Source organism: Coffea eugenioides, chromosome 2 (assembly GCF_003713205.1).
Source record: "Coffea eugenioides isolate CCC68of chromosome 2, Ceug_1.0, whole genome shotgun sequence".
In the NCBI taxonomy this organism is placed as follows: domain Eukaryota; kingdom Viridiplantae; phylum Streptophyta; class Magnoliopsida; order Gentianales; family Rubiaceae; genus Coffea; species Coffea eugenioides.
The window spans coordinates 79,024,455-79,045,914 of record NC_040036.1 but is presented as its reverse complement, the minus strand read 5'-3'; the positions used below and the strand labels follow the sequence as shown (position 1 = coordinate 79,045,914).

Below are 21,460 nucleotides of genomic sequence, written 5' to 3'. Positions count from 1 at the left end.
ATACGAAATTCAATTTAATATTTTTTTTTAAAAAAACGAATTATACCTCAGAGCAAAGTAGGAACATTAGTCACATTCGAGCATAAATTGTATTTAACTTCAATTGAAATTAAATTAGTATTACCATAAAAATCATCTACTGAAAATGAAGGGAAAAAATTTTAATTTTGTTATCCATTTAGAGCAACAAATTGCAATTTTGCAAGTCCACTGAAGTTTCCGATGCACCAACAATCATATAATCGTAGCCAACAGCTCAGCCATTTGAATCCTAACGTTCGCGCGCCTATAAATACCTCCGATCCATTCATTCACCTCATTTCCTCCACTGCTCAAATTCACGCGGCTTTCATCGCGGACAGAGAAGAAAATGGGGAAGCGAATTCGAAGGACAAAATCCATCAGCTGCTGCGTATCTCCTCGATCGTCTTATCTCAATCCTCACTCAAGCTTCTCCTGGTTCTTCTTTCTCTCTCTATCTCTCTTCCTCAGTCTAGTTTTAGCTTGCGACTTATTTATTTTTCGCAAACAGCGCAAGCCTATATTTAATTCGGTTCGGTAATGATTTTACTTAAGCTTCCGGTTGAATTATCATTTTCGGATCGGAGATCAAAAGCACGTAAACTCAGTTAATTCTCTATCGGTTCTCTGTAATTCAAAATAATTGTGCTAGCAATATCTTTTCAGTACTTCTGGGTTTCATGCGGCCGTTTTTTCTGCTCTCTCTCTCTCTGACTCAATTTAGCTGGTGGTTAATTACTTTTCCCACCAATATTTAGATTTATATGAGGCGTATTGACTGTTGAAGTATTTAATTAGCTTTTAGTAACTCGATTTGATTTTAGCTAAATAAAGTTTTTGTTTAAAAAAAGCATTACGTGATCGGTTTTTGATCTGATGCCGTAATGACCAGAAATTAGTCTATTCTGTTTCTGTTGCTACGTAGTTTGAAATTTGTATGTGCTTGTGATGCATAAAAAATGTCGACATTTGAATTTTAGCGCTTCTCTGTTATGCGCAATGCAATTTAGGCCCAGCGATGTGAATTTGTGTTACCTAAATTTAGATTTGCTTCAGTTTCTAATTCGCTTTATTATACTTGGAGATGATGAGAGATTTTGAATGATTAAAGCAACATAAATTTGATAATTGAATTGGAATCCATACTGTTTTGAAATTTTGATAATTGAATTGGAATCCATACTATTTTGAAAATTTGAATTTGGAGTGCTAAATCAGGCAGACATTTGGAAATTTGAGTACGATAGTGCTCAGTTTGAAATGCATCAGCGTCTTTAATTTCTCTTCTTCAGATTCCTTTGTGTGCAACTAATAGATCGAGAAGTTTCGCTCTATAATCCTGAACACGAAGTCTGATGTAATAATATATCTGATTCTGGCATTGACTTTGGTAATTCTCTAGATCATGGATGACTTCTCATGATTATTCAACTTAACTTATTATTAGTAGCATAAAAAGTTAACTGTACCTTGCTTTTGGTAACTTGTTTATTAAGCTGTGGAAACAGTCGTGAATTATCTGTGCATGTGGTTCTGTAACTAAATAGCATCATGATATTGGAGGATTAAAGTTTGTAGAAATTTTAGGAAGCTGAAACAGTCGTAATGACAATTTTAAGAACAAGTAGATATCTTACTACTGTGGTTGGCTTGGTCTGGTGGTTAATTTTGGAAATAGTATATGAGCTTGCTAATACATTCTTTGTCTGATCTAAAAGGTATGAAGACGATGCTTGGACAGAAATTGCCAAATTCTTAGATGGAAAATCTCTGTTGATGCTTGCATTGACTTGCCGGTGGTTCTATCGCATCCTGATGCATGAGAGCATATGGAAGTATGCTTGCTTGCGTGATCTCCAGGTTCCCGATCCTCGACAAGTGGGATTCAAATGGACAAAACTCTATGCCACGGCTTTTGGTAATATTGCTCCTTTGATTCCTAAAATTGTGTTCCAAATAGATATGGGTCAAAAAAATATTCTCGGAATATTGTTATTTGCTCAAATTAATGGGTTATACTTTGCAGATGGAAGTCATTCTTACATGTTCCGCCAGCAGGAGAAGCATATAGGTAACCATCGTTTCTTGTTATAGCTCTGACAGTAACTAAACTCTCACTCTAATGACTAGGTGATTGCAGTAGCGCATCAAGTTCTTTAAGATTACATTAGCTGCTAGTTAATGCAAATTTTGGGGAATAATACACGCACTTCTGAATTTTATAATCATTCCAAGGGCATTCTCAGTATAGCGACAAATGCTATCAAGACTCAATTTGATATCCCAAACCATCCACTCGAAAGTCCTAATGTTTGTCTCCTTTTGTTGCTTTTGTGGGTGTGTCATATATGAAATCCAGCACATGCACTCAAGTCATTAAACGATGACTGCTGATGGATGAAGTATTGAGCATGTCAAGACCTGTTCTCCTTATTTTTTCTTCATTCAGCCACATTCTGCTGTTTGATTCCATCATAGAGTCTCACTTCTGTCTGATAGAATTAACCACACTTAACAGGGAGCTAATGATATTTGCTTGTAAGATCAGATTACATCTTTTGAAGAACCATATACTCTGTGCTGTAAAAATATTATCTCACAACATAAATTTGAAGAACAGCTAAATTTGGATAGGAGTTTATTTCGATGATTTATTTGAGATAATTACTGTAGCATTTTTTATGATGTGATGTATGTGAGATAAAAAGGTAATTAGAATTTGTGAAGTAAATTATTTTATTGCAAAACATTTCAATCCAAACACATTGATTTACTTGGTTATTGAATAATCAGATTGGATGCGTGTTGGATCATTTCTTTTTGACTCACCCACTGCACTCCTGACGGAGAATATAAGTGCTCTGCCTAAAAGTACAAAAGGAGAGACATTAGAGAAAATGTTGCAGCTGTATGGCTGTGTTGTATTGAATGATATCAAAACTGGGATCTGGTTGGCCGGTAATTTCAAAATGTCTTAGTGTTGCAAATAGCAGCATTTGTCATTAGTAGGTAAACTGGATTCAGAATTAAGTTTCTAATTGTTCTATCTGGTCAATGTAACAGATTTACAGCTTGTTCGGTGTCCTGTATGCGATCTGAATACTTGTGATGGTAAGTCAAATAGATGCATATTATATGTAAGTTTATAGCAGCAGGACTTCATCGTTTGGATCTTCCAGTGCAGTTAACTTTTAGACACCATGTGCTTTTATTGTGTAAACAATTCAATCAACCATTGACGGAAAGTAGGCATAAAGCAAAGGACACAGGTGCTATTTTGTTGGAACCTAAGGAACAATATTTAATAAGACGAAATGATAACCCTTGGACAGCAAAATATGATTCGCTTTCGCTTCACTGATCAAATTATTTGTTACAACATGCATTACTGAGCTCTTAAGTTGTGTCTGCCTGTGAACTGGTTCAATCTATGGAGGTTGAGATTATATATACTGTAAAAGATTGCACTAAATGATATTGCCTTGTCGTACAGGAACGATGCAAATATTGGATGCCAGGCATATTGAGCTGTTCCTCTGCGACGGATACCTGGAGGGGAATTGGGATTATGAGTTACTGGGATCTCATGAGAACAAGAAGCATGCTGCTGCAGCCACTGGTGGCATTTTTGACATCAAGCACCTGAATGATCAGTCTACTGCAGGTAACCGTGACTTGTTTTTATCCGTTACGTACCAAAGATGTGTATTTATTAGTATCAAATTTTTTTACATGCTAATACTCTTGAGTGAGGCCTTATTTGTTTCTAAAAGACGCTAGTATTTTCTAGATATTGTGAAGAAGATTATTGTCAGGGATGGGGACTAGCAACTACACATTTGACTCTCTGCAGAAATGTTGGAATTATAAATAATCCATTTTTTCCCCTTTCGTTTATTACTTATGCTAAGTTACTGCCCCACACTAAAAACGTGTGTCTCTGCTCTGATACGTATGAAATCTCAGAAGTCTTTAATCTCAAGTCTTGGGTGGCAAAAGCAAATGACTGGCAACCAAAAGCCATTATAACTTATCATGCAGTAGCTGTGAACACCAATCTACAAACGAATGAAGGTAAAACTGTGGGGTATATTGATAATTTCCGCCCAGATTAGTTTTGATCAGTTCCTTTTACCAATTAACGTTTGAATCCCCAATCTTACAGTCAAGAGAAGCTAATGCTGCTTTTCTTTTCCTATTTGTTCGCTGTTGCAGGTCTACATGTCAAATATCATGCAATGAGAGCTGGAAAAGGTGGTAAAATCATCGCGATCAGAATATCAAAGCAGCTTCTGTGATCTTTTCCAGATATGACAAGCTTAGCTAATCCGACGGCCTCTCTTCGACCCAATGAAGTTTCAGATATTTCTTTCTCCCTGATTTTTGTTCTAGTGCTAGGAATATCTAACCAAAAGATGCAGTCAGGTTCACTTCACAGAGTCCATAGTTTCATGTGCATACTCCCTTACAAAAACAAGTTGTACAAAGATGTTCTGTCCAGTAATTCATGTATGCTTTGGTAACAATTGATTGACAATATTCTTTGCACGAAATGATATTGGACTTCGTCAGGTAAACACCGTCAAGTATTGAGCCAGCATATATTCAATCTGAGCAGCAGCAATATCCATTATTCATGAACATTTTAAAGAATTTTCCCTATTTGTAATGTGAAAATGTTTGGTCTTCAATCGCAAGGGATCTTCAATTGAAGCTTCATAATTTACACTGTAGAAGCATTTCCTTGCTCTTATATGTCGTTGCACGTTGAGTGTGTCAAAACTCCAAACAGATATTTTATTCCTTGGTAAAGTACATGGCTATCTTCTGCCTTGGTATATTCCAATTTGTCACCCACAGCATCTTACCATAAAGTATTGACTTCGAAGAGTATATGATTGATGTAATCCTCGTATAAGTGCTCGTATGTTTAAAGTCCCTTCCCCTGATAAAATCTTCAAGCATATGGACATTTCCTAGAGTCCTCTTGATCCTTGTCCCCCTCTCTCCTGTCATTTGTTGCAGAAAATGATTGCCTCCACGCCTGCCGTAGGGGCTTCTCAACTAAAATGCCCAGTTTGTTTTCATAATTAGGCCTCAGCCTGTTTCAGAAATATTGCTGCTGTTTTTTTTTTGGTGACTTTTGTTGTTGCAAGAACTGATAAACGTTATTGCACTAAATCGACGTTTAAGAAACACGTAAAATGACATATGAAAGTAAAATATAAATATTCAAATTTAAACACGGATAATCTTTTTGATTTCAACTTAAATCATAACGTTTTATAAACACAAAATTCACCAAAACAAGGAGAAAAGAGAGAATCACAATTTTCCCTTTAAAATGATAGACAAATTAACAAATAAAGAGTTGCATGTCTGCAATCCCATCCCACTGTAGGGAGAGTTGGACTAGGTGTAGTGCTACTATCGAATTGAGTTGAGCTCGAATGTTGAGTAGAAATGCTTGAACATGAATTTGAACTCGAGCTCATTGAGTTATACAAAGTTGAGCTTAAATTTGAGATCGAGCTTATTTTACCTTACTCGAGCTGAAGCTGGAGGTCCACCAAATTGAGCTCAATCGAGTTCTAAAGCTCAATATTTTTAGAAAAACTTATAATTTTACAATAAATAGGTAAAAATTAGATAATAAATATACTACTCAATAAGATTCGATGAATACTCGAGATTTGATTTTTTTTTTACTTGAGTTTGACTCGATTATCTTATTAAGTAACTCAAATTTCATACTGATTTCAAGTCAAATCTTTAACCGAGCTACTCGTGAGTCTGAATTGAGTAACTAAATTAATTTACATCTCTAGTTGGATGGTAAAGTGAGAGTAATTTGATCGAATCATCCATGAGTTCGAATTGAGTAACTTTATTAATTTACACCTCGAGTTGGATGGTTAAGTCTCTAGAGGCGTTACGAGTAGGAAATTCTGCATTTAAAATCTTAAAAAAAAAAAACAAATATTCCCATTGAAGTTCTCAATTGCTCCCATGTCCGAGCCCTTCAATTCAGCCTAGCAATCCGAACTTCGTATCCAAACGTTCCCGCGCCCATGAATAGCTATAATTCGTTTGCTCCATTACCACAACTTCACGCTTTTAACTTTTGAACTCTCTCTCTCTCTCTCTCTCTCTGATCGCCAGAGAGAACCGGGCAATTTGCAAGTTCGAAGGATTAAACCAATCAGCTCCAGCTGCGCCATCGATCCTCTTTGAAAAATCCTCCTCTCATCTCGTCACTTTGATACAGAGGACAGAGAGGGACCGAAAACTCCCTACCAGAAGAGATGAAAAAAGATTGGAGAACACCTCTTGGTGGCGAGGGAGTGAATATTATTGATGATCAGAGTTTAGACAAGAGATTTGGGAAAGGAATTTGTTACAATCTGTTCGATGATATTCCCTGAACACTACTGATCCTTTATACTAGTAGAGAGGCAGAGCAAGTGGAGTTAGTTATAACTAACTTCATTTGCCATTCCTTGCTATTTTTGGAGCCATGCATGTGCTCCGCACGTAGGCTTCCCATGCATGACCTTTCTAATTTTGTTAATTGGTTACATACCAGCTAAACAGAAAAACAAATGCAGAAGAAGATAACAAAGTGACTAGAAATGCCCAAAATACCCATGGTCATTATTTGTGTACGTAACAGATGCTCCCTCTCGGAGAAAGTCCTTGTCCTCAAGGACTAAAGGCGGGAAACTTCTGTTTTAAGTCGTGCAAGAACTCCCACGTTGCATCCTCTGGAAATGAATTACTCCATTGGACCAAAACCTGAGTTGCTGCCTGGTTGCCTTTCTTCGCAATGCGTCTGTCTAAAATTACAACTGGTTCGACCAGCAGTTGACCTTGATCGTTGATTGCAGCTGGTAAATGGGGTGCGACAGGCTGAGATCCTATCTTCTTTTTCAATAGTGATACATGGAAGGTTTGATGGATGCGTGCATGATCAGGGAGTTGCAGTTTGTAGGCCACTTTCCCTATTCTTTCTATGACTGGAAAAGGCCCAAAATACCTTGGAGCAAGCTTCTGACAGCTGGATGATTTGAGGGAATGTTGTTTATATGGATGCAATTTGACATAAACCATGTCCCCAACTGTGAATTCTCGGTCAGACCTACGGCCATCAGCAATTTGCTTCATGCGATTTTGAGCCTTCTGAAGGTTGTGCTTAAGGAGGTGCAGTACTTTTTCCCTTGCAGCCAAGCTTCTATCCACAGCCTCTACTACAGATGAACCAAGAAGATAAGGGACATGGAGAGGGGGTAGCTGGCCATAAACCACTTGAAAGGGAGTGATTTGTGTAGCTGAGTGATAGTTCGTATTGTACCAGAATTCAGCTAGGGGCAGCCAGGAATACCACGTACGAGGCTGTTCACTTGTCATACATCGCAAATACCCTTCCAAGCATCTATTTACCACCTCCGTTTGCCCGTCTGACTGAGGATGGTAAGAACTAGAAAAGTGTAGCTGGACCTTCAAGAGCTTGAATAGTTCCGTCCAAAATTGGCTGAGAAAGATCGAATCCCTATCACTGACGATGGTTTGAGGAAGTCCATGTAACTTAAAAATGTGATTCATGAAGGATTGAGCAACCTCCATCGCGGTGTAAGGGTGAGATAAGGCGCAGAAGTGTGCATATTTGCTCAAACGATCTACTACCACCATAATGACTTGTCTTCCTTGAGATTTTGGAAGGCCTTCAATAAAATCCATCGAGACGTCTGTCCATATTTTTGTTGGTATTGGCAACGGCTGTAAGAGCCCCGGATAAGCTGCCAAATCTGCCTTATGCCTTTGGCAGACGTCACAAGCAGTAACGAATTTGTAGACATCCTCATGCATGTGTTTCCAATAAAAAGTCCCCTTTAACTTCTGGAATGTCACCAGGATCCCAGAGTGTCCTCCGAAGGAGCTTGTGTGCCAAAATTTTATTATTTTGTCCCTGAGCATTTTGTCAGCTCTTACCACCAGTTTTCCCTTTCTCCTCAACACCTGGTTGTCCCAACTATAATGCTTGGCCCTGGAAGTGTCATCCGAGATCAGCTGCTGAATGGTTTCCTGTACCTTAGGATCTGACTGCCATGATTGCTGTATCTCAGATAGCAAATCCGTAGTAATACCATGGATTGACCAAGAGGTGGCGGTTGCATGAGGTATCCTGGATAGAGCATCAGCTGTGACATTTTCACTACCCTTCTTGAACTGCACCACATAGTCATACCCCATCAATTTGGATAACCACTTCTGCTGGCTTGGTGTTGAAATTTTTTGTTCTATCAGATATTTGAGGCTCTGATGATCAGTTTTGATGATGAAATGTCCTCCTAACAGGTATGGTCTCCATTTCTGTATGGCATTCACAATGGCTAGCATTTCCTTTTCATAAACTGACAGGCCCTGGTGCTTAGGTGCTAAGACCTTGCTAAAGAATGCTAGTGGCCTCCCCTGCTGTAGCAAGACAGCTCCAATGCCCAAGTTGGAAGCATCTGTTTCTACTACAAACTCCTGGGAAAAATCTGGTAAGGTTAGTACTGGAGGGGAAGTCATAGCAAGCTTCAATTGATCGAATGCTGTGGTAGCTCCATCATGCCATGCAAAGGCATTTTTCTTGAGCAAATCTGTCAAGGGCCTTGCTATCATCCCATATCCTTTAATAAACCTGCGGTAATAGCCTGTCAAACCCAAAAAACCCCTCAACTCCTTGATGGTAACAGGTGTAGGCCACTGCTGAATGCTTACAAGTTTCTGAGGATCTGCGCTAACTCCCTCTGCTGAAATCACATGTCCCAAGTATTCAATCTGGTCAGCCGCAAACGAACACTTGTTCCTCTTGACCTTGAGTTGGTGTTTGAGCAACGTCTCAAACACTGTTGTCAAGTGCTGTAAGTGCTCATCCTCGGACTTGCTGTATATTAAGATATCGTCAAAGAAAACCAGCAGGAACTTCCTTAGAAAAGGCTTGAAGATGTCATTCATTAAACTCTGGAAGGTTGATGGTGCGTTGGTTAGGCCAAATGGCATAACTAAAAATTCATAGTGTCCATCGTGAGTCCGAAATGCCGTTTTAGCAATATCATCCGAATGCATTCGAATCTGGTGATACCCCGACCTTAGATCTAACTTAGTAAAAACAACAGCTCCAAACAGCTCATCAAAGAGCTCTTCGATCAATGGAATAGGGAATTTATCCTTTACCGTAGCCTTGTTGAGCTCCCTATAGTCCACACACATTCGCCAAGTACCGTCTTTCTTTTTTACCAAGACTACGGGAGAGGAATAAAGGCTATTACTGGGTCTAACAACACCATTATCCAACATTTCAGTCACCAACCTTTCAATTTCGCCTTTCTGAAATGCAGGGTATCTATAAGGTCTAACATTTATTGGTTGTGTGCCCTCCTTGAGATAGATCCTGTGGTCATGCATTCTAGCAGGGGGTAATGTCGTAGGTTCTTCAAATACCTTATTGTAATTTGCTAAAAGTAACTCAAGTTGGTGTTTGTAGGGAGTTACCTTTACTTCACGTTCCATGGAAGCACAGTCTGCTATCACTTCCGCTTCTTTGTAGTCATTTTCTGCTGTCACCAAGCACAGCTGAGCTGTTTCAATTTGCTCAGGTTTGCTCAGGAGCTTTTGCATTTGCTTTTTTGAAACTACTTGGACTGGTTGTTGTTTGATCCCCCTTAATACCGCCTTCTTGCCCTTCTGAACAAACTCCATGCGTAGCTCAGAGAAATTCCACTTAACATCCCCTAAAGTAGATAACCACTGCATTCCAAGTACTACTTCACAACCGCCTACAGGTAGGACCAATACATCTCCCTCAAATACTTGACCTTGCATTCTCCACTGGAACCCAGGGCATAGAGTGGTCGTGGTGAGAGAGCTTCCATCTGCCACTACTACTTTAACAGGAGCAACTTGCACTGTTCTCAGGCCAAACTTTCTTATCATGTTGGGATGTAGGAAGTTGTGGGAACTGCCACAATCTATAAGGATACTGAAGGTTTTTCTTTCGACTTGGCCATGTACCCTCATAGTCCTGAAATTAGGAACCAATAAGCTACACATGGCACTAGTAGAAATTTGAGCTAGATTACCTTCTGTCACCTCTTCTTGTTCATCCTCCTCCAAGCATTCTGGTTCCTGTTCCTCAGTCTCCTCTTCAACACATTCAATCCTGAAAAGCTGCCTCCTCCTGCACTGATGACCGGGACTGTAACGTTCATTGCACCAGTAGCATAGCCCTTTAGCTCTCTTTTCATCCATTTCAGCAGTGCTCAAGAACCGGGAGTTCCGCCTCTGTTCCCCCACATTTCTCCCCCCTTGTTCCCCTGGTTTGGGTAATATAGGGGTGCTGTTCAGATTACTCTGCCTGGCGAAGCTGTTACTCGGTCCAACATTTGGTGAGTAAGGGGTAGGCATTCTTGAAGGTCCTGGGTGTTTGTTGTTTTTCCAAGTATTCAGAATTTTGGCCTCCTCAATTTTAGCTAGGCCCACCGCATGTTGTAGGTCGCGAGGCATGAACATCCTGACTGACAACTGGATTTCTTCCCTCAATCCCCTTATGAAACAGCTCACCGCATACTGCTCAGGAAGAGCTACTCGATTCAGCAGCTCTTCGAATGAATCCTGGTATTCTTTCACGGTCCTGGTCTGCTTCAAGCTCTTCAGATCTCCCATGGGATCATCATAAAGACAATCCCCAAATCTGGCGCCCAAGGCTCTCACGTACTCTTCCCATGAAGGTGGATCTCTAGAGATCCTAGCCTTCATGAAAACTTGATGCCACTGCAGCGCCTTATCCTCCAAATGCATCGCAGCTATTCTGACCTTGGTTTCTGAAGGAGTTTCATCGATTTCAAAGAATTGGTCACACTTATATAACCAGCTCTTGAAGTCTTCCCCTCCGAATTTGGGAAACTCGATGCGAGAGAATCTGGTCGGAGTCTGATAGCTGCCTCCGCGGCTTCCTGGATATTCATCCTTAGAATTGCGTGATGATTCTTGCTGCCCAGAACTCCTTTGGCTACAAACTTCCAACACCAGGCTTTTGATTGCTTCCAGCTCTCGTTCGAACTGCTCCCTCTGTTCCTTCAGCAGATTCCGAATGGTTTCCTCGAACTTCCTGTTCTCTTGGCCCCTAGTGCCTTCTGCCATTATCACTGGATTTTTGACTGAGCTGGGATGACCCAGCTCTGATACCACTGATACAGAGGACAGAGAGGGACCGAAAACTCCCTACCAGAAGAGATGAAAAAAGATTGGAGAACACCTCTTGGTGGCGAGGGAGTGAATATTATTGATGATCAGAGTTTAGACAAGAGATTTGAGAAAGGAATTTGTTACAATCTGTTCGATGATATTCCCTGAACACTACTGATCCTTTATACTAGTAGAGAGGCAGAGCAAGTGGAGTTAGTTATAACTAACTTCATTTGCCATTCCTTGCTATTTTTGGAGCCATGCATGTGCTCCGCACGTAGGCTTCCCATGCATGACCTTTCTAATTTTGTTAATTGGTTACATACCAGCTAAACAGAAAAACAAATGCAGAAGAAGATAACAAAGTGACTAGAAATGCCCAAAATACCCATGGTCATTATTTGTGTACGTAACACACTTCTGACTCCATCTTCGCCCTCTGGTTCTAAAGCCTTCTCTCTGGAAATTTGTTTGGCTCTCTCTCTCTCTTAATTTCGGATTTTGTTTACACGGTGCATAAATTTCTGAAGGCTGATAAAACTTGGAGTTCAATGCTTTCCTGACCCGCGAAAATGAACTTCATGTAGTGCGGAATATATTTGTACTATTAACTTTAGGCTGTTCTGATTAATTCTGGTTAATTTTAGTTTATTTACTTATTTTTTGAAAATTTGAGTTTGGTATTTTAGAATAGTGAATTTGAGTTGAACTTGAAGAAGGATAAGCATATATTGATGTATTTATAGGTTTTGCCTTCTAGGTTCTCTTTGGAAATTTGAGTGAACAGTTTTCCAGGTTTTTTAACAGTTTTTTTTTTCCTAAAAATACTTATAGTTCAGCTGTTGCTACTACTTAACAGGTTTCAATATTTGATGAAACCTCCATTCTGTTGTAATTGGTTTTCACTACTACAGTACGACAAGTTTTCCAGGTTTTTGCTTGCCTCTCATTTGACTTTTAGATCCATAAGTTGATATCAAATACTTATGGGGTATCATAAGAGCTAAGAATTTCATATTTTTAATATCGGGCAGTAACTTAATATATTTCTTAGAGGGAATGGATCAATAGAAAGGACCGTATATCATATTAAAACTGTAGCAGATAGAAAGATTTAAGAACAATTGTGGTCTCAATGCATGTGAAACGCTTAGATTTGTGCATTTTATTTGGATGTTTACAGCGATAGATTTTGGGTCACTTGGTTCTTTTCGTGAAGTCTACTTCTGCATTTAATACCTCAACAGATGGTGCAGTTAGGTCTATTTTCTGCCATACGAAAAAAAAAAGGAAACAGTTCTAAAGTGTCCAGTTTTTCTTTCATGTACATAGACCCTTTAAAAAAGAAACAGTGCAAGGATGCAGATACCAAACTATTCAGTCAATGTCTGCTCGGTAATAATTAGTAGAACTCTTCTTTTGTAAGATAACGGACTTTAGTCTTGTAAACAATGTCATGTCAATGATTCTGCCAGCATGTATTGAAGCTGAGCAGGAGCAATGCAACAATAATATGCATGAATATTGTAAGCAAGTTTCGTTATAGTAATGTGAAATTGTTAGGTTTAATTTACAATGCATCTTCCGCTTAAACTTCTTTTCATGACATTAGGGCTGCATTGTCTCAAAAATAGCACTGAATGCTTCTCCATTCTGTTGCTTGTCCAAACACCCAAAGAGATTCTATTGCCATTTGCTCTTATCCGCGGTTAAATTATGTGGCTTTCGTCTGACTTTTATTCCCGAGTGTCATTGGAATGGCCCACAGCATCTCAACTCACCACAATGTATTGACTTTGGAAAGTAATATTTTAGTGATATAATCCTCAGCATAAACAGTGCTTATAATTCTAAAGGATCTAAAATCCTGCTCGTGGTGAAATCTTTAAGCATATGGGCATTCTGATAGTCACCTGGGTTCTTTTCCTCCTCTTTTTGGTCATCTATGCAAGAAATGATTGCCCAGCTTCTGACTGTGGCTACAACAGCTTCAGCATAAGGTTTCCTTTCAACGTAGGACAACAACCTCAAAACTGTGGCTATCCAGGTTTTGATCTGAGTTGCACCACGCAAGGTATTCCAATCCTTAGTCTTCCATACTCTGGAGATTTTTATGTGCGCGATATCAATTATCTCACACAAGAAATACAGCTCTATGATCCAAATGGTTGCCTACCAAGACGTCTTTTCAACCTAAACCTGTCGTCTTCTCCTTTCATGGCCGCTTATTCTCGAAATTACACCATCCTTAGTTGTTCTTCAGACCTCGTCAGGTCTAAGCTCACCGCTATTGATTGCCTTAGCAACTCCACAACGTCCATAGTAGCTATTTCCCCGACTCTTGCCAGAGCAATGAACATGTGTGCTGTACTTGTTACTTTGCCAATTCCAATTTCTTGGCCGAATGAAAATGAGGTTGGTTTCCAATCTAGACTTGATGGTGATCTTCTATTGTCTTGGGATCTTCCAAGTTGTTCAGGTTGTGAAGCAAAAGGCGAATTTTGTGGGTTTGCAAATAGCACAAGCCGAGAGATCATCTGTTTTGATCCTGTAACAGGTAAAGATACTCATTCTTCAGTTTTTGGGTGTTTTTACCCAATTATGTGCAGCTAATAATAATCTTGAGTGTGTAAACATGCGAAGTTCAAAATTAATGAGTTGCATAAAGCTTGAAGGAAGTTCTGACATTCTGATTGGGTCAACATATTCTTGGTGAGGGACGGTGGTTATCCAGGGTTTAACTCCTGATATTGGTCAATCTCTCTCCCTCCTCCTTTCTCTTCTCTCTCTTTTTTTTTTTAATTATTAATTTTAGTGGTAATTTAATGCTACTAGGATTTTGTCCACTTTGACTTTACCAAAAACAATACTCCCTCCGTCCCACTTGGATAGTCCTGTTTCTTTTTTCACACAGTTTAAGAAAAAGTAGTTAACTTTGTTGGAAAAGTAAATTTAGATTGCTATTTTCCTAAAATACCCTCACATTAAATAGAGTACAACTTTATGGGAACATGAATCGATGGTAAAAAAAAATCAACTCTCATTAAATGGGGTAGGTTTATAGTAACAACAACTTACATTGAATAAGGGCATTTTAGAAAAATTAAAATACAACTACATTCTTCAATTGGAAAATGGACTACAATTTGGGACAGACGAAAAAAGAAAACAGGACTATCAAAGTGGGACGGAGGGAGTATAAAGGTTATAAACCATAGGCATTAAAGTGAATGCACTTGAGACGTGAAGGGTAAAATTTGTCATCTCGATTACAGCTGAAAGATATCTAAAAGAGGATGATATATCAGTTCATTAAAAACTCGTATTTACTACTCTGACGGGTGAAGGAGGTAGGTTGGGATAACCAAGTTTAATGCTGAGCCGAGATTAGGTCTAACCCCGTTGCACGCAGGTGAATATAATATAGTATGCAGTACTTGTATTATGAATGATATTACATGGATGAGAAAGAATTCATTACTACCGCGGCTGAATCGTGAATTGGATATGCAGGTTCAAGAGGTCTAGAAATCTTCAGAATTATTGCGCTGTCTGTTGTTATACCAGCCGTTTCTTGTTCAGTGAGTCTATATTGTTACAAATGCGTGGCGGATATGAGAGCCCGCAGGCTTCAGCGGGAGAATAATACCGCAGCTACGATAGCACCGCAACCCACCACGGCAGTGGCGGTGGCGGTGGCAGGCCTCGATGATTCCACTATTGAAACCTATGAGAGAGTAGTTCTTGGCGAAAGCCGACGCCTTCCAGGGTTTGCTGATGTTACTTGCCCTATATGTCTACAAGATTACCGCCCTAAAGACGCAATCAGGTGCATACCCGATTGCCGCCACTGTTTCCATGCTGATTGCATTGATGAATGGTTGCGATTGAATGGGTCATGTCCAGTTTGCAGAAATTCTCCTAGCCCTGCTACTCTTTAACTCGTGAATCTACATGACCTGGTCTGCCCCGTTAAGATGAGTTCTTTTCCTTGTCCTAGCTCTGGGAATTTTATTTATTTTTTTTTTAAGAGATTGCACATACCTACCTACTAAAGTTCTAAACACAAGATGGACGTAGCACTAGATTCTTTTCTTGAGGAAAAAGATTGAATTGATAAAACCTCCGTCACAATGTATAAAAAGGACTTTTTAGCCTGAATTTGTCTCAATTTTTCTGAAACAACACAGTTTATAGATGAAATTTTTAGTCTAAAAGTTATTCTCTATAATTCCGAAAGATTTGTCACTTGTCATTTGCTACCTGCTATTTCAGCTCGCAAGAATTTCTTTACTGCAATTTGCTGGCAGTGCCTAAATGTAGTTGCTAACATTTGTAGTAAAAAAATGTTAATTATGTTTGTGCATATTGTTATTTTAGCGTCCATACTAGATGGTACAAGTTCCACTAACAATTGACTATTGTAAGGCAATTGATCCCAAACCAATGGACATTAAGGCAATTGACTATTGTAAGGCAATTGATCTCTCAACAGCCTTTATAATTATTATCACTAGTGACAATTGTACAATGTAGTGTGGACACTATCAAAATAAATGTAAACGTTAAAATAATAAATATAGACATTAAGATAATAATAATAATAAGAGCACAAAAAATCTTTTCTTTCATTGGAACTTGTGTCCAAAAAATTTGTTAAATTTTCATGTGTTATATTGTGTTGGTGTCTACTCTTGTTGTTCTGATGTTTATATTCCTTAAGGAAGCATTTACGCTACATGGTACAGTTCCCACTGGCAATTGGAGAGAATTATCACCCTCAATCGTAGAGAGAGCCTGATCCCCAACAGGAGATGTCAGAAATTAAAACTATCTGTTATACCTCCTGTGCAAAACAAAAAGTGCTCGACGGGTAAATAATTTATGCACATCCGTTCCTACTCCCAACTGGGGTATTTTGACCTCAAATTAGACATTCCATTGCTTTTCCACTGACCTAAGCGTTAAATGTCAATTAGCTTCCCGGCTGAAATTGAAAAGATGCCATTGGCTCCAGAAAGGGTAGACACGAAATGCAGATCACTCGATTATGCAATAAAGTCCGGATGAGAAAATATACAATCTTATGCTTGATGGGCCATACGGCTTAAACCTTACACAGCGTCAACGCTTCTCCAGAACTCGTCAATATTTTTTTCGTTAGGACCTAATACTAAGGCTCACAATTAACTTTTTTTAACACAAATGTAAAACATCCTTTGCATAAGTAAACACGGTACAGGACAATCCAGCAGGACACAAGGTTGCAGTTATGATAATGCAAGCATCTCTCCAGGTTATTCGATTTGGCATCTCTACAAATAACAATATTCCAAATAATTTCACTTCTTGGCAAGTAACTTCTTTGGAAGCTTCTCTACAGGGGTAGTTTTGAGCAGAAAAAGCCTTGCTGCACGTTCTTGCAAAGTACCTCCACATTTTAGTCCTCGTGCTTGAAGCTCTGATTTCAACCTTTCCAAACCAAGAACCTAAAACCAGTAATGGTATCACCACAGTTAGCTCAAATTTAATAATGGGAAGAACTCAAACTCCAGTTCTCATCAAGCATACGCAGTCTCTAGTTGTGATGTGAGTAATGTAAAATAACAGATTAGCCATCAAGAATTGCTACTACTGCATTTTTCCTTTAATAAAATCCTAACGAAACTACAAGAAGCGCATCACTTGAAATGATCAGATAGCTTTGACTGACACAACTTCAAGTAAAAAGATTAGCAACCTAGAAGCTTGAGTCAAACTTGTGGTATAAAGATGCCAATAAGATCAAACAATAGTAGCCAATTAGAACTACAAGAATAAAAGCTAAAAAGCATGAAATTTGTCACTACAGTTTGATCGAGGCAAAGCTGAAGACCAAAAAATGACTGCCGCAAAGTTGAAAATATCTCTTTACGGTTGCATTAAGTACCCTTACCTCTTTATGAAAAGAATAGCCATCACTATCATCTCTTCGAAATCTATTTTATTTCTTCACGACCTCTCACAAGACAATTAGTTCAAGATAACTTTTGTACCATTAAACTTTTTGAATTAAACATGGTAGACATGCTAGTCAAGGGGTAAGAAAACTAGCCCTTAGTGCACTGATACAACGTTGAGGTTCTTCCATTTGGCATGTTTTGCACAAAATGTGCAACAGATATCAACAAGAAGGTTACAGGAGATTTCTGTAATTTTGAAGTGCTGCAATTTAGGGGGTGGGTGGTAATTTTACAATTTAAATAATGGGCCCACCTCCTTTTCCTGTGTACTAATCCTTGAAATGCCTTTATAAAAATATTAAAAACAATTTTAGTAAAACAGATATGCAAGTATGGCAAACATTATTTCTATCGATTAAGTATATATATGAGAAAGCAGAATCACAAAAAACTACTTAAATTAGTCAAATAGCAAAGGAAAATAGCCTAAATAGAGTTTATGAAAGCACAATACCTCAAGTTCAGCAGCTGAATTAATTTCTTCAAGATTAATTGGCTTCTCCAAATTCAAGGCCTCTGCATTTATAGTTGTCACCACTTCATCGTGCATAGCCAGATTAGAGATAGAATCATTGCTGGCTACAACAGCTGACGCCTCATCCTCCCCTGAAATAGACTGTGTTGGTGCCTGGCTAACTCTACCACCCGCATCAGATAAACAGGATTTATCAGAAGGTTCCTTTTTGGCATGGATAGTTCCAATTCCCACAACAGATGCCTGCAAGGAAAGTTTGTCTCCATCCTGTAAAGTCTTCTCTTCCAAAGTTCCTAGTTCAAGTTCAATCACAGTTGCGGCTTCCACGAGATCAACCTCACTTTCGCCAGATTCTCGACCCTCTTTAACAGTATTGTCCTTCTCTTCCTCAGAGCTGCTTTCAGAAGGGCCAGTATCGGATGAAATCGCATCACGTCGAGCCTCTGTAACAGAATCAGAACTTCCTTCAGCTTCTTTACTGGAGTCTGATTGATCCCCTTTATCTATAACAACAGATTTGTTGTTCTCATCCTCATCCTCATCACTGTCATCCTCACTATCACTACCAGCTACTTTTCTCTTACCAAACCTGCTAAAAGCAAATTAGACGAGATGGTCAATAACTAGTCAAGTTAAAAAAAAAAAATTTCCTTTTATCTATAACAATATCTATAAAGACAAAGTTTTGCATTGCATTTGCAACTCTGACAGACCAAAATGTTCAAGGCAGAAAACAATACATTTTTTTATTTTTATTTATTCATTTACTTGTCTTTGATACTTTTATCATAAAATAAATAAATTCCACAAAAATTTTTGCCAAAAGAGAGTGTATAAAGAGCGAGGTGTTCTAAACTCAGCCCCTGGGAGTCTGGGACTACACGCCTTTCTAATTTTCTAATGCACAACATACTCTTTCCATATTGGCCAGTGAGAGAGCACAAAGGCAAATTCAAAGTTTTACAGTCACCACCTATTCCAGTCAAAATGCTTCCATGAGAAAACCTTGATCACGCATGCATCAATTACCCCACCCACTTCTTGTGATTTGCAGTCAAGAACCCTTCAATTATATTCTTGCTAATTCCATATAATTCCCACGCTAACAACCTTTAATTCACTCACAAACAAAACACGCACCAATGACTTACTGGACAGCTGACATCTGAAAAGTTGATTCTACCCACAACAATGACTCAAGATAATAACCTCAGTAACGAACACTTGATTACAGAAGAAAACAAAGGAATGCGAGTCTCTACAAAACTCTCTCTCCTGACAATTATGTTACTATTAACTTGACAGATAATGTCAGGGTCAATCTGTCTATGAGCATGCAACTTCAATTTCAAAAAAGCTATACGGTAAAAGCACATGCAACTGAAAGGGAACAAATAAGATATATAATCTAGTAAAATAACTTACCATATCTTGAACCTCTTGGCATCAGACTCATTGCCCTCGGAAGCTCTTTTCTTCTTCTTCGTGGAAGAAGACACGAGGCCTTTGAGCGACTCCCTAACCGACCTCTCAACCTCCTGCATACACTTAGCAGAATCCTCTCTATACTTCAGAACATACTTATCCGTATCCACACCCCCTTTACCCTTCCCGTTCTTAACCATCTCTTTGGCCTTCTTCTTAATAAACTCCTCGGCAATCTTCTCCAGCTTCCTTTCCTCGGCCTCCGCCCTCCACTCCTCCAACTTCTTCTCCGCATTGACATGCCTCAGCCTCCGGCCACTCATATCCCGACACGCGTCAAAATTGTTAGTCTTCTTCTGTCCGGCTTTGGTGGCCGCCCCCCTCAATAACGACCCAAACCCACCTTTCCCACCCCTGAGCCGGAGCAACAGGTGAACCACCAAAGGGAATCGGGAGTTCCCATCTAAATCCTGGGTTTTGCAGTGGGGCCCGGAAGAGGGACTTAGATTGAGGGTTTTGTGATCGTCGGTAAGGAGGGCGGGGGGGCAGTTGGACTGGCCAAGAAGGAGGAGGAGTTGGTGGTGGGAGGGGACGAATGTTAGGGTTTGGATTCGTTGCTTTAGGGAATGGGTGGTGATGATTGGGGTGGTGAAATTGAGGAATCGGTGAGTTCCGTCGAGGAGTTTGAGGAGGATTTGATGGATGCCTGTTGATTCTTGATTCATTTCCATGGTCAGATTGGTTGATGGCCGGCGTTGATTGATTCGCCGCTTGGGGAAATTTTTAGGTCAAAAAGTCGGAGCTTCGTGTGGGGAATCTTCAAGGGGAAAGGGGAGCGGAAGTTGGCCAATGATTCTTTTTTTCTTTTTTTCTTTTTTTATAGTAGACATCAATTCCGAAAACGGTGTCGTTTCTGCCTATGCCGCCGCAGGATTTGGAAAATCGCCGACGCTATGATTGTACCGTCACTTTTTTGGGGTTTACTCATCCTTAAACGACATCGTAGTTCTATCAGTCATCCCAAAAGTAAAGAAGGCAAAAATGATGGTGATGTGATGCAATTCCTAGCCCCGTCCAATGGGAGGAGCGTTTGGGATTGAATTTTACTTACTAGGCTCAGTAGCATGAAGATGAAAATGTGGGAGAATACATTCCCTAAATCCTTCAAAAAAAATATATACATTCTCTAAATTTGTACTAATTCTTGACCTTGATCACACGTGTATAGAGTTAGCTAATCCATTTAAGCTTTGGTGGAGCCAAAAAGTTTATTGTCAATCAACCTGAAAAGGAAATCGACTGAATATGCTATCATAAAAAACATAGGGATAATTTCACTCGGCTCCCCTCAAGTTTACATAATCACACTTACCTCTCTTGACATAATAAAGTACCTATAATGCTCTCCACTTGGTTGACAATTCACAGTTTAAGGCAATACATTTACAAAACCAAAAAAAAAATATCCTATCTCTCAATCTCGAGTTTATTTTCGCTCCTCTCATTTCTAGATATTTTACTGATATACCCTCTTTTTTTATTATCTTTATTATGAATATTAGCAATTTGAAATTGCAAAATCGACAGGGAGAACAGATTATATGTCAAACTAAAAGGAAATGAAGAAGTTTGCAGTGACAGAGAAATAAATAAGAAAATTGATGATTGAAATAGAAAGAAGGACCAAGGATGTAAAATTTGTTGTATTTTATCTATTATCAAGAAAAATTTTTTGTAAAATGTCATTAATTTACATAAGGATTTTTTAATTGGATTAATAATTGTTGGTTATGATTTTTTATAGAGGTAAAATTTATTCTCTACTTCTTAGATCTTAATATTTTTAAAAATATAGGACTATTGCAATGGTGGTTCTAAATTAGATTAATTTGTATTAAAAAGTTTTGAAATATTAAGATTTAATTTTGGAGTATAAAATTGGTTGTCAATAGAGGGATTGTGTGTGTATATATATGTATGTTTGTATCTGTGTGTGTGTGTGTGTTTTTTTTTTTTTTTTTTTTGCACGATAAGTATTGATACTATATTATAGTTTGGGATCTTTTGGATAGCTACTTGCATTTGGAATTGAAGTTTATAATTGGATGGTTATTAAGGATTAGGATACCTTATGTGTGCAAAGTGTGACAGTAAGTGATTGAGTATACTTATAATTTTATTTTTTAGTTTTATACAAAAGGGCAATTTAGGATTTTTGAGTGAAAATATATAGTTTGTTGGATCTGCATTGTTATATAAAACAGTAAAAGTATGGGAGATATATGTAATTTTTAAAACTTGAGAAGAG

The 21,460-nt window shown here is 38.7% G+C and overlaps 3 protein-coding genes across 4 annotated transcripts; 2 read left to right on the top strand and 1 right to left on the bottom strand.

Moving 5' to 3' along the window:
• Positions 1-370: 370 nt before the first annotated feature.
• On the top strand, positions 371-4,418 carry LOC113763368 (probable F-box protein At3g61730). Its single transcript, XM_027307143.1, has 8 exons — positions 371-459; positions 1,740-1,939; positions 2,048-2,092; positions 2,815-2,979; positions 3,085-3,132; positions 3,515-3,685; positions 3,988-4,095; positions 4,237-4,418. Exons 1-8 carry the CDS (start codon positions 371-373, stop codon positions 4,317-4,319), a joined length of 909 nt encoding a protein of 302 aa, XP_027162944.1. The 3' UTR covers positions 4,320-4,418.
• Positions 4,419-13,143: 8,725 nt separating this feature from the next.
• On the top strand, positions 13,144-15,191 carry LOC113760358 (putative RING-H2 finger protein ATL21A). Its single transcript, XM_027302907.1, has 2 exons — positions 13,144-13,807; positions 14,764-15,191. The coding sequence occupies exons 1-2, from the start codon at positions 13,144-13,146 to the stop codon at positions 15,189-15,191; spliced, it is 1,092 nt and encodes a 363-aa protein (XP_027158708.1).
• A 1,066-nt stretch (positions 15,192-16,257) lies between these two features.
• LOC113761294 (replication stress response regulator SDE2) lies at positions 16,258-19,989 on the bottom strand. 2 transcript variants are annotated; one of them, XM_027304223.1, is made up of 3 exons: positions 19,153-19,989; positions 17,707-18,319; positions 16,258-16,739 (listed from the first exon to the last, which is right to left on the bottom strand). In XM_027304223.1, the coding sequence occupies exons 1-3, from the start codon at positions 19,881-19,883 to the stop codon at positions 16,593-16,595; spliced, it is 1,491 nt and encodes a 496-aa protein (XP_027160024.1). In that variant the 5' UTR covers positions 19,884-19,989; the 3' UTR covers positions 16,258-16,592. The 2 variants fall into 2 exon arrangements, with proteins under 2 accessions (XP_027160024.1, XP_027160025.1); XM_027304224.1 differs by having other exon boundaries at positions 17,707-18,316.
• Positions 19,990-21,460: the final 1,471 nt, after the last annotated feature.